The 13,429-nt window shown below is 41.4% G+C and overlaps 1 protein-coding gene across 5 annotated transcripts in view; it reads right to left on the reverse strand.

The window, feature by feature from the left end:
* EZH2 (enhancer of zeste 2 polycomb repressive complex 2 subunit) overlaps nt 1–13,429 on the reverse strand; it is a 66,049-nt gene that overhangs the window by 24,502 nt on the left and 28,118 nt on the right. For 2 of the 5 annotated variants that reach the window (XM_066362957.1, XM_066362956.1), the window contains exons 2-3: nt 8,817–8,940; nt 8,162–8,263 (exon numbers count right to left, since the gene is read on the reverse strand). In XM_066362957.1, the coding sequence (XP_066219054.1) occupies nt 8,162–8,263; nt 8,817–8,933 (219 nt within the window). In that variant the 5' untranslated portion in view covers nt 8,934–8,940. Of the gene's footprint in view, nt 1–8,134; nt 8,264–8,816; nt 8,941–13,429 lie in introns of those variants that run through there. The other 3 variants (XM_066362953.1, XM_066362954.1, XM_066362955.1) reach the window with 2 other exon arrangements.

Below are 13,429 nucleotides of genomic sequence, written 5' to 3' on the forward strand. Positions count from 1 at the left end.
CAAAGGACAAGAAGCTGGGAACAAAGCCATATTCATCCATTACATGAAAACACCAGTACCTAATTCAAGAATAGTCCCGTGAGACCTGGTAGCTCAGCTGCTTAGAGCCCTGTCCAGACACGTCGAGGTTGCAGGTTCCTGGTCAGAGCACATACAGCAATCAAACAACAAATGCTGTTTTTATCTCTCTAAAAAATAATTTAATATTATTTTTTTAAAAGAATCTCATTTTTAAAAAGCTATTTTAGAAGATACTAAAAAAGGAAAGACTATCCTGTGAGTGGAAAATAAGACTATTTCTAGCTTTGTGGAAAACCAAATAAACAAAAAAAACACACAAAAACTAAGAAACAAAACAAAAATGATCATACAAGTCCCGGTTTCCATGAGCTGTGGCAACACTACTGCCGCACAGTCTCGCTCCTGAGAGCAGACATGGGGCTGAGCGCCACAGGGCAACGGAGGCCCCATGGAAGGAACGAAGCAAGAAGCACCCAGCAAGGTCTCTGCAAAGAAACCTGGAGTCCCCCTGCTCAGGTGACCACCAATCAGGTTGATCTTTGCAAAATACATTCATAACTGCTCTGCAATTATTCACAGATTATTTCGTAAATAGTATTGAAACCGCTATAAAGCTAAATAGCAAAAATTTAAAAACCAAATTCCCCGCTTTCTACACCTAAGGAAATTCCTGATGGTGATAATAAAAACAGAACCAAAAGTAAAGATGGACAGATATGTAGTTTATCCTCTTAAAGTGGAGATTTTTTAAGCCTTTAAGAAATGCAGAAATCAAAAGAAGAAATTTAATTACACAAACATTTAAAGTTTCTGCATAACCAAAATATACCAGAGACAACATCAAAATGGGGGTAAGGAGGAGATCTGCAAAACAGACAATCAAACACTAACATTTATAATATATAAGAAGTCCTTAAACAATCTCTTTTAAAAATTCAACCTAATTTTAAAAGATCCATGAGCATAATAACCCAATTCATAAAAGAAATAGGAACAACAGGTACTCAACCTCACTGAATAATTAAACAAAAGGCGCCTGACCAGGTGGTGGCACGGTGGACAGACTGAGCCTGGGACGCAGAGGACCCAGGTTCAAAACCCCAAGGTCACCAGCTTGAGTGTGGGGTCACTGGCTTGAGCATGGGATCATAGACATGACCCCATGGTTGCTGGCTTGAGAAGCGGTCACTGGCTTGGCTGCAGCCCCCCACCTCCGGTCAAGGGCACATGAGAAAGCAATCAATGAAAAAGTAAGTTTCCGCAACAAAGATTTGATGTTTCTCATCTCTCTCCCTTCCTGCCTGTCTGTCCCTATCTGTCCCTCTCCGTCAAAAAAAAAAAAAAAAAAAGAAACAAAAAAGGCAAAGGAACACACTGTAATAATTTTTTTACCTATTGTACTGACAAAGATTAAAAAAATAATATTTTATGTTGGGAATGTAAACAGACACTTCCATAAATAGTTGGTAAATGTAAAGGTGAACCCTTTGGGGGACATTTGGTAATCACTATTAAAAATTTAAATATGCATATCATCTTGACCTAGTTATTCTATTTTTAGGAGCTTTCCCTACAAAATTAGTCAAAAGATGCAAAGAGACACATGAAGGATATTCACTGAAACACTAACTGCAAAAGTAAAAAAACCTAAACATCCATCAATTAAGAATAGGGCAATTAATTGTAGTTTATCTCTAATGCTCAATACTACACAGTCTTAAAGCGACTGTGGGCTGGGACAGGGCTTGGCAGCAGCGGCCTGAAAGGACAGGCATGTTTCCTCTGGGAGTAACTTTTCAAAATAAAATCTGTATTATCATTATTTTTAATGCGCTATCACATATAGAACTGTCAAAGAATAAAAGTCACAGGGATAGCAGCACAGGGACTTTTGCCTTATTTTATGTACGTATTTCTGTTAGGTGAATTTTTACAATTATCACTTTGCAATGACCTTTTATTAATTTATTCATTTTGAGAGAGAGAGAGAGAAGAGGTGAAGAAGGAACAAGAATCATCAACTCCCATATGTGCCTTGACCAGGCAAGCCCAGGGTTTCAAACCGGCAACCTCAGCATTTCTGGTTGACGCTTTATCCACTGCGCCACCACAGGTCAAGCCTGCAATGACCTTTTAATTGGACAGATGAAAATCAGGAACTTCACTCACACAACAGCTGATCTAAAACTGTCACATCTGTTGCCAAGGTAGCTCATGAAATCTGCCCAAACCTCCCAAAATGGTACAAATGATACTCTTTTGTAAAACGTAGTAACAGAATCCTAAGCAGTGAATTTAGGTAAATCTATGTTATCAAGCTAAATTGTAAGCGTTCTAGGTCTAATAAAATGTTATTTCTTCAGAGCAATAAACATTACCACTGCACACAGACAAGCATTTCTTTTGGCTTTGGCTCAATCTGTTTTCTTTTAAAATACCTGTCAAAATTGCATTTTGGGAAAAGACAATCTTTGTAACCTTCAATTTAATAATTTTAAACACAGCCCTGACCAGATAGCTCCGCTGGTTAGAGCATCAAACTGAAGCACGGAAGTTGCCAAATTGATCCCCACTTAGGGCACATACAGGAGCAGATTAATGTTCCTCTCTCTCTCTCTCTCTCTCTCTCTCTCTCTCTCTCACGCTCCCTTTCTCTCTGGCTAAAATCAGTAAAAAAAAAAATTGCACAAACTATACACACAGCATTCTAGGAGAAAAACAGCAAATTAAATGCAACTTCTGCTTGTTTATTAGTTGCACAAAATAAACATGATATTTTTAAGAGTTCACTCTTTAAACTCAAGATATATAGTCTTAAGTTTAAAATATAAACTCAAACACTCTAAGAGACCTTTCTTTTTCATTAAATGACCCTTTGAAAAAGCTTAAAATGCTTTTACTGGATTTGTTCCCTTTTAAAAGAAAAGGAACACCTTCACCGTGGCCATTTAAGAAATGCTCCATCTATTTTAGCCAGAAGAAAGCCAGAAAGGAAAGGCAGGCTGTGGTGATTTGAAAAACTACACGGCAGAAGTTAATATAAGACTAAATTCTCCAAGTATTAATAAATACCAGCAAATGGTTAAGAGAGGTAAAGAGCAGCCTAGAGCAACTCAGAAACAAGTTCCTTCAGGAACCAAGAAAGGATGGACATGTTCAAACTGAAAGTCAAAGCAGACACTTGGAAGAGACATCATTTATTTCTGACATGAGAAAAGCGACCTCACTCCCTCCCATATTATCTGCTCAAAGGACTCAGAAGACTCTAGACCCATTGATCCTGTAACCCTGCAATTTACAAAGGAAAGAAAGCATGTTAGTGTGTTGAAAGCTAAGAGTGTACTTAGGTAAAGAGCACTAAATTATACATGGGGTACTCGAACATATTTTTTTTTTCTCTGTAAATTTATTTACAATTAACCTAGGAAAGTGCATTAGCATATCGATAAATAATGTCATCAAATGCTTACATATAAATACGTTTCTTCTCCTTCAACAAAAGTCCAAATTGTAAACATATAAAAGAACTTACACATCCTGTTATTTTGATAGAAGTCTCTAAATTTACAAATATCAAATGACAGGTGATGAACTTAAAATCATTTCAGGTATCTCTATCCTGACCTGTGGTAGCGCAGTGGCTAAAGGGTCAACCTGGAAACACTGAGGTCACCAGTTCGAAACCCTAGGCTTGCCTGGTCAAGGCACATATGGGAGTTGATGATTCCTGCTCCCCCCTTCTCTCTCTCTCTCTCTCTCTCTCTCCTCTCTAAAATGAATAAATAAATTTAAAAAGAATAATTTCAGGTATCTCTAGAAGAGCACACCTTATGTACTAAAAGAGTCCAAAAGACATTCAACTATTCAAGAATATGAAGATGGGGAGGCTTTTCAGATGCTGCTTCTGTATCAAGCATGCTAAAGAAGCCCTATGTTTCAACATACATAAAATATTCTCACCCTTTTCATTAGTAAATAAGATAGAATTCTCATAAGAACATATTCTCCTGGGAATCTAAAAATGCCTACTGGCAGGATATTTTTAAATTAGGAAACCAATCCTACCACATGTCCAGAAGAGAGACATCATATGAGCAAGCCTCTTTGAAGTCATAATATGTGTAGGTCATAAAAGCTTGCTATGAAGAGTCAATGAATGCCTTGCCGCTTTTAAGCAAGAAATGGACAAATGTATAAAAAGAAATGCACTAGTAAAACAAAAACAAAAAAAAGAAAAGAAATGCACTAGTAAGGACGATAAGAATAATTCTTAAATCAGTTTCTTCATTAGAATTGGGAAAACGGACACAGTGAAGAGTATGACTATGACGTGCAGACTTACAGAAGACAAAGAAAAGTGATGTAGAGACAACTTTCTGATGAACAGCCCCTAGTATGACAATAAGGCATACATCCCATGGCCTGTATGTATCACTCAGTGAAATTTTTAAGCCTGTTAAAAAGATCAGTCAAAGAACAAAAGAAATAAAAATAAAATATAGTCATCACTGTCTTTAAGAAATCAGAAATATTTTTTAAAAGAAATAGAAAAATAGACATTTTGTATTAAGATTCCATATGTAACACTGATTAAGGTTCTATAACCTCGAACCAAAAAAGAGGTATCAAAAAGTGTCTTTTTTTTTTTTTTTTTGTATTTTTCTGAAGTTGGAAACGGGAAGGCAGTCAGACAGACTCATCACTGTCTTTAAGAAATCAGAAATATTTTTTAAAAGAAATAGAAAAATAGACATTTTGTATTAAGATTCCATATGTAACACTGATTAAGGTTCTATAACCTCGAACCAAAAAAGAGGTACCAAAAAGTGTCTTTTTTTTTTTTTTTGTATTTTTCTGAAGTTGGAAACGGGAAGGCAGTCAGACAGACTCCCGCATGCGCTGGACCGGGATCCACCCAGCATGCCCACCAGGGGGCGATGCTCTGCCCATCTGGGCGTTGCTCTGCTGCAATCAGAGCCATTCTAGCGCCTCAGGCAGAAGCCACAGAGCCATCCTCAGCGCCCAGGCCAACTTTGCTCCAGTGGAGCCTTGGCTGCGGGAGGGGAAGAGAGACAGAGAGGAAGGAGAAGGGGAGGGGTGGAGAAGAAGATGGGCGCTTCTCCTGTGTGCCCTGGCCAGGAATCAAACCCGGGACTCCCACACACTAGGCCGACGCTCTACCACTGAGCTAACCAGCCAGGGCCCAAAAAGTGTCTTAAACACACACACTAAAATAACAACATGTGACAGATGTGGTCTCTAGACTCCCCTGCGAGCTCCTTGATCTGAAGTCAGCATCTACAGCAGTCACCTCATCAGATCAGAAAGTCAACTGGTTAGACATTCTTTACTAAAGTAACTTGATAAAATCAGTCACTTTAAAACTGAGTGTTTGCCTGACCTGTGGTGGTGCAGTGGATAAAGCGTTGACCTGGAAATGCTGAGGTCGCCGGTTAGAAACCCTGGGCTTGCCTGGTCAAGGCACATATGGGAGTTGATGCTTCCAGCTCCTCCCCCCTTCTCTCTCTCTGTCTCTCCTCTGTCTCTCCCTCTCCTCTGTTAAAAAAAAAAAAAACCTGAGTGCTAAAAAGAGAGGTTAAAAAAAAAACAAAAAATCTGAGTGTTAACTTCAGGTATGAAAGAAAAGAAAGTACAAGAATGCTCAAAAACTTAACTGAAAATTGTCACTGAATCATCATCATACTACAAAGAATTTAAACTAAAGACAGGACTTATAAAGGATCAGTCTATAAAAATGAGCAGTTCAATGAAACGATGTTACACCAGCACTTCCAAACGTTAAAAGCCATGTACTAGGCATTTGGATCAACACCGTAGCCCAAACCCTGCCAAGACTGCTACTAGGAAAGTCTGTGAAACAGGCCTTCATTGACCTCCTGCTTCTGCTTCAGACTCCAACTTCTAGAATATAGAAAAGCAATCAATATATAGGTAGAAAGGCTCAAACTGAAGAAAATAATAACATATATAGTCATCTGAAAAGGCAATTAGATAGAGATCATTCGGATCCTTACCAGCCCTAAGATTTTATTATTTATTGTGATAACACCAAAAAGCTTATCAATAAACTGTAGAAATCTTCAGCCTCCAAAAGTCAAGGGATCGTGGTTTGATAGGGGTGGGAATGAGGGGAGTAAAAGAAGCACCATCTGAAGCAGGCCAGTTATCAAGAGCAGCTCACAGACCAACAGGCCTGACTAGACCAGTGTCCCACACTCTAGAAACCGGGTTCTGAAGTTGGGGTCAGTTTCCCTCTCTTCTCTCCTATTTTATGAAAATGGTGTTTCTCAACCTGCATGGGGTGCTCAGTTTAGAAAAAAATGCCACAAAAATGCTACTTTCTCCTCACAGTTTCTCATATAAACCACAATAGATATCTTTACACGCAATGACTTTTACTTCCATTTGATAAAACTAAAAGAAACTTTCAATTAGAAAATATTCATTTGAATATACTGTACTCTTAAAGGTCAAAAATTATATGATGAACAACTCAAGTTGTACATAAATAATGAACTTTACTAACTTTTTGATGTTTCTAAGCGCAGCGAACCCTCTGGGCCTACATCAGATCATTAGAGCAAGTGCACAGACGCAACTCTGTAAGGCCGTTTCCTCCTTCCTGCAGAAAAGGAAGGCACGATGCAACCACCACCACGACTAAAAGAAATACTGTGTGCACAGTGCCAGAAACTATTGCTGTTTTTTTCACTAATTTAAATTATAAATTGGGCTTTTAATAGTATTTTGAGATCTGTAATGGATGGCCAAAAGTATTTCATGTGTTTCTACTTTATTTCTTCAAATTTCTAAGATTTATCCCTTCAGGAAGGGAAAAAAGCAAGGCTTTTCTGTCACCTCAAAACTTTTCAAAAGGTCACCAGACACAACTTTCAAAACGAGCCCCAAGCTCCACCCTTCAGGAGTGCTCTGACCAGCAGGGAAGGAATCCCTCTGGCCCTATGCACATTAATAGTCCCAGAGAGGCCCCGCCCTGGGGGTGGGGGGCAGGTGTCAAGAGCACAGCATACATATTCATACAACTACAAGTCAGAGCTTCAAAGAACAGTCACCTGACAAAATGTATCAATGGCCAAGAACCACTCCAAGTCCGGCATGACCATCAGGTCCACCAGCCCACAGTCGCCACCAGCCTCATGCCGCAGCGCACACCAGGCCACTGTGACTGTGCTGACAAGCCTCTGAAGCCAGTCAGGCACAGGCATCATACAATAGCAAACACTGCTTGATGACCACAAAACTGTATTAAAAATGGCTCCTCACTGAAACATTTTAGATCCAATTCCTTTGTTTCGAGAGATGCTCAGGTAAATAATCATCTACCACATGGGGCCACCTAAGGCCCAAATCCCCTTCTTCCCTTGTCTGCTTGCAACCCAGTCAGACAGCGTTCCACATCCTATGTTTTCCTATAGGACACAGGTGCTTAAACAGAAGCGCTTTGCCCAACCCTACTGTGACCAGTGCTCCCTCTTCGAGCTTCCCCATTTTCTTCCATCCTGCTGCTACTTGTATTCCTGTGTTCCTTAATCATCAAATCGACCACAGATTTATTACCTTCCTTTGCAAACAAGATTTCTAACATCTCATTCATTCGAAAATGCTATTGAAAAGGAAATTCCAAGTTCTCAACATTGAATTTAAAAATTCTTACAGAAAAAGCCTTAGAATTTAAACAAAAACTTTCTTAGTCTATGAACATGAATGAAAGGGAGACATTTCTTACAGTACAGCTAATTCATATCAGTGGGGGGAAAAATACAACTGAGTCAAAAAGCCTTGCTCTAAATAGTGATCTGATGAGGACATGAAAGTATTTAATTTGAACGAATTTTTTAATCAACGTCTCATAAAAATCTAGGAATCTTAGGAGTGATAAAAATGTCAACTATCAGAGCCCTGTTATAGGTATTAGTGTTACGTCAAGCAATCATTAACTTACATATAAAAATGAAATGGCAATAAAAAAGATGGACACCCTGAAGTCAGTGACTTCCTCAATAACCAGCCAACGTCCCAACAGCAAAAACCAGAATGCACTGATAGTCACTCAGCGCGTGAGTTAACCAACCTCCCTGGTCCCGCGCAATGAGCTCACAGAAGTCAGGATGTGCACGGGCTGGATCCTTCGCTGTTTCCATTCTTGGTTTAAAATTTCCGTTCTTTCCACAATTTTCTGACGATTGGAACTAAACATACTCTTTTAAAAAAAAATGAAGGAAAGGAGAAAAGAAATTGTCCATTGTTAGAACATTTGTAGTCTCTCGAACAGCAGGTTAAAATCTAGTGATTTCTCAAAAATATCAGAAACATTTATAATACACTGTGGTTTCCCATATTTAAGTGGTACAAAAACACCACACCTATTATTTTATTGCAAATGGAAGAGGAACAGGAAATTATTTCCATCTTTTGTTAACTTTGTATTAAAAAAAAACTTACAATGACTTTAAAAACAGAAAACCATGAAACCCTGTGTACTTTGAGTCCAAAGTATGCACATGCAACGCAGAGGTACACAAAAGACAGGGAATGCCAAGGAGGCTGAAAACTTTCATCACTAATGTGCATAGTACAATTTTTATGTTAAGACAGATCAAGGACCTGAGCTTCCAAGTCTCCATTCCTCATACTAAATGAAAGCCGTGTTTATATTATGGCCTTGACCCAAAGTGTGTCCTTTCCAATTAGCACTTATCTCTAAGGAGCAATCTTCCACTGGACATGCATCTTCACAAAAGACAAAGTGATACCTTCACTTCATCGGCTCGCCTGAACCTCTTGAGCTGTCGCAGCCGCATGTACTCTGATTTCACACGCTTCCGCCAACACACTGGTCCCTTCTCAGACTTCTTCCCAGTCTGGCCCATGATTATTCTAAAAGCAATGGTCTCATATTAAAATCACTCATCTCACCAGCCTGAATGCGATCACTTGAGTTTTAATCCCCAGCAAACTAAATAGCAAAAGAAGTAATATATAATTACACTGTTGACATTTACAGAAAGAAGGGTGCTCATTTGATCTGAATGGCTAAATCCTTAAAACATTTCATTCAAAGTACTATCAAGTTTTACTTAATACAACCATTTTTTAAAAGATTTTACTTATTGATTCTAGAGGGGAGAGGGAAAAAGGTGGGGTGGGGTGGTGGTTGTAAGGAGCAGTGAGCATCAACTCATTGCTTCTCATACGTGCCTTGACCGGGCAAGCATGTGGTTTTGAAGAGGCGGCCTCAGCATCCCAGGTGGATGCTTTACCCATTACGTCACCATAGGCCAGGATACTTAATGCAACTTTTAAAAGATACTTTTATTTACAAAGATTCCCCACTCCTAGAGAGCAGCCAGTCATCTTACAGAAATACAATCCTATTACAGGAATTAAGCATAGTAGACATAACAAGCTAGTTTTTAATCTATGAGATCACACTGTGGAGCGAAAACATGCAGAATGTATCCTAAGTTTTCATCGTTACATTAGAGGGAAATATGACTAATATTAACTTAAAATGACAAATCCAAAACTGTAAAATTTATATACAGCACTAAAAGTAGAAACAGTACAATATACAACAAACGTACAAGTTAAAGCATTCCCCCTCCACACACTGTAAACCATGGTTCTCACCTTAAACACAGTGACAAGAGTCTGGATTTGTGCCTCCCGTGCCACCTTTGCTCACGAGGGGTTCTCTGCCAGCAAGGGAAAAAGGAATGCGGCAAAGCCAAGTAGATCCCCTGCCTTATCATCAACCGCAGGCCCTGGGGGCCAATCACGTTAGACTGTGGGACAACCTACGGTTCACCAAGTCTGTCTCTTTCGTACTGCAGAATCCCCGCTCTGAGTCTGAGTAAGTGTCCCCTTCTGGAACATTTTCTTCTCAAACTATTAAAACCATACCTGTATTTTCAAAAGATTAACACATTTCCCCATCACAGATGGTGCAAAGGTGCCACACCAAGCAGTCCGGCTTTATTTCTCTAAGAGCAGTGGAAAGCCCGAGTGTTTCAGGGGAGAGTTCCATCTTGGGAAGGCCAGCTGCCCTGCCATGCAGGAGCAGCAGGGGACATCCAAAGGAGGTGAGGCCGGGGCAGACTGCGCTGCAGGACAATCTCCAGACAAGAGGGACAGCAGCTCCACTACCCCACAGTAACAGGAGGGAAAGGACTTCAGAAGTTACTCGGGAGCAAGCATGACAAGTTATATGTGAAAGAAGAGGATTTTCTGGCTTGAACAACAGCGTAGGGTTTCCTTTACCTACTTGTGTACGTACATACAACCTTTGGGCACAGAAAAAAAACTGCCTCCTAAAAAGACAAGACTCAAAGAAAGAGCCCAGGAACTGGGGGTAGCTTTCTATAGAATACACAACCGCCAAACAGTGACAAAGAACACAAACGGAGGGTTATTCAGAACTGAAAGAGGGGCAAAGAATGCATGTAATAAGTGACAGTATGACCCAGGCAATGAATATACACAGAACTTGCCCCTTTAGGGCTGATGTCCTAACTAAGAAGGCAAAAAAAGGGGGAGGGGGGAGGGAAGGGAAGGGAAGGGAAGGGAAGGGAAGGGAAGGGAAGGGAAGGGAGGAAGGAAGACACATTACAATATGAGACACATATGCAAGAGGAGTAGGGTTGGACAGACTGGACAGCAGAGGGATGGCAGGAAAGGTGACAATTCAGCCTACAGAGTCGAAATTAAGCCCTGGCCAGGTAACTCAGTTGGCTGGGGCATCTCCCTGATACACCAAGATTGCAGGTTCAATCCCCAATAGTGGCACATGCAAGGGTCAACCAATGAATACATAAATGGGTGGAAGAACTCTCTCTCTCTCTCTCTACCCACTTCCCTGTCTCTCTGTCTAAAATCAAATTAATTTAAAAAAAAAAGTTGAGATGGAATTTCAAAAGGCCAAGAAAGAATGGGCCCTGGCCGGTTGGCTCAGTGGTAGAGCGTCAGCCTGGTGTGCAGGAGTCCCAGGTTCGATTCCCGGCCAGGGCACACAGGAGAAGCGCCCATCTGCTTCTCCACCCCTCCCCCTCTCCTTCCTCTCTCTCTCTCTCTCTTCCCCTCCTGCAGCCAAGGCTCACTGGAGCAAAGTTTGCCAGGGCGCTGAGGATGGCTCTGTGGCCTCTGCCTCAGGCGCTAGGATGGCTCTGGATGCAACAGAGCGACACCCCAGAGGGGCAGAGCATCGCCCCCTGGTGGGTGTGCCGGGTGGATCCTGGTCGGGCGCATGCGGGAGTCTGTCAGACTGCCTCCCCATTTCCAGCTTTAGAAAAATGCAAAACAAAATTAATTAATTAATTTTTTTTTAAAAAAAGAAGGAATGGAAGGGACCCCCAGGTATGCGCAGACACAGCTGCAGACGGGGCAGTGCAGACAGAGAGCCCACCGGCAGACCCTGCCAACAAAGGTGCACACCAGACTTGGGAAGACTCCAAAATATTAGGACTGAAGAAATAAGAACGAAGAAATTCCAGAATTTGCGATAAAAAGCAGTTGAATGAGGTCAGAGGTAGGAGCATTCCTTGTGACAAGGTTAGAAACGTGGCACTGCCTGTGGGTGCTGAAGTGGGTCAAAGGTAACAGCCCTCAGAATGGAGAAGACTGCACTTCCAGGGAGTCTCTGAGGCCAAGCTGGAAGTCAGAGGGAAGGAAAAAAGCTGGGAAGCTGTAAAGTAGGGAAAAAAGACACCCAAGTTAGAAACTGGAGCTTCATCTAAAAAGTAACTTTGTAGCAATTGTTTACTTTCAAATCTGCCAGTTAATTTGGAAGCTCTAGTAAGTTTATGCAAATTATTTTAGGCATTTAGCATTTCAAAGGCCTTGCAACTAAAAAGAAATCTGGGCCCTAGCCAGTTAGCTCAGCCAGTTAGCTCAGTCCGTTAGAGCATCCTCCCAAAATACCAAGGTTGCAGGTTCAATTCCCTGTCAGGGCACATACAAGAAGCAACCAGTGAACACACAAAGTGGCACAAGAAATGAAATGTGTTTCTCTTGCTCTCTCTTTAAAATCAATCAATAAAAAAGAAAGTAAGTGCCTGACCAGGCAGTGGCGCAGTGGATAGAGCGTCAGACTGGGATGTGGAGGACCCAGGTTTGAGACCCTGAGGTCGCCAGCTTGAGCGCAAGCTCATCTGGTTTGAGCAAGGCTCACCAGCTTGAGCCCAAGATTGCTGGCTCGAGCAAGGGGTCACTTGGTCTTCTGTAGACCCCTGGTCAAGGCACATATGAGAAATCAATCAATGAACAACTAAGGAACCACAATGAAGAATTGATGTTTCTCATCTCTCTCCCTTCCTGTCTGTCCCTATCTGTCTCTCTCTCTCTCTCTCTCTCTCTCTCTCACACACACACACACACACACACAAAGTAAGTTGCTACTGCCTTAAAGACAATCCCATTCAAATAACAGGGATACTACCACCTCCCTCAAAACTGGTTGCGCAGACTCACCCAGCTCTATGCCTACTGTGTGTAAACTTTCACACGCAGGCTCCCCTCGGACTCAACTCAAGTTTCTGGTTCTGTTTTCTACTATACCATGGCCAAGTATTAAGATACAGCTCCGAGAGCGTCGGCCTGGCATGCGGGGGACCTGGGTTCGATTCCCGGCCAGGGCACACAGGAGAAGCGCCATTTGCTTCTCCACACCCCCCCCCCCTCCTTCCTCTCTGTCTCTCTCTTCCCCTCCCACAGCCGAGGCTCCATTGGAGCAAAGATGGCTCGGGCGCTGGGGATGGCTCCTTGGCCTCTGCCCCAGGCGCCAGAGTGGCTCTGATCATGGCAGAGCGAAGCCCCAGAGGGGCAGAGCCTCGCCCCTGGTGGGCGTGCTGGGTGGATCCCGGTCAGGCGTATGCGGGAGTCTGTCTGACTGTCTCTCCCCATTTCCAGCTTCAGAAAAATACAAAAAAAAAAAAAAAAAAAAAAAAAGATACAGCTCCGAATATTCGTGCATCAGCAGAAAAAAGAAACTTTTGTTAAAATGAATGACCACTAAATGGATGGGAATTTGTGAATATACCCAATTTTTAACTTTCTCAATCACAAGATCTATTTCATAGGTAGAATGGCACTACAAAAAAACTCATACGACTTTTAGCTAGAATTTGAAAACACCTCTTACTCAAAACAGATTACAGTGTAGCTTAAGTCACTGAAACAAGATTCTACCTGTATTCAGGGAAACCAAAACAATAGTTAGGCTTTCATTCAAAAGACAAGTAGATTACAGCAGAGGACCATCAAAACCTTAATATAAATACAATGTGGTCAAGCCTTACAAAATTGGAAATATAAAGTTAAGGAAAGTTATATAGTCCAGAGTGTATTTTATTTATCAAACCGAACACAAACA

The sequence above is a fragment of the Saccopteryx leptura genome, chromosome 2 (assembly GCF_036850995.1).
Source record: "Saccopteryx leptura isolate mSacLep1 chromosome 2, mSacLep1_pri_phased_curated, whole genome shotgun sequence".
Taxonomy (NCBI): domain Eukaryota; kingdom Metazoa; phylum Chordata; class Mammalia; order Chiroptera; family Emballonuridae; genus Saccopteryx; species Saccopteryx leptura.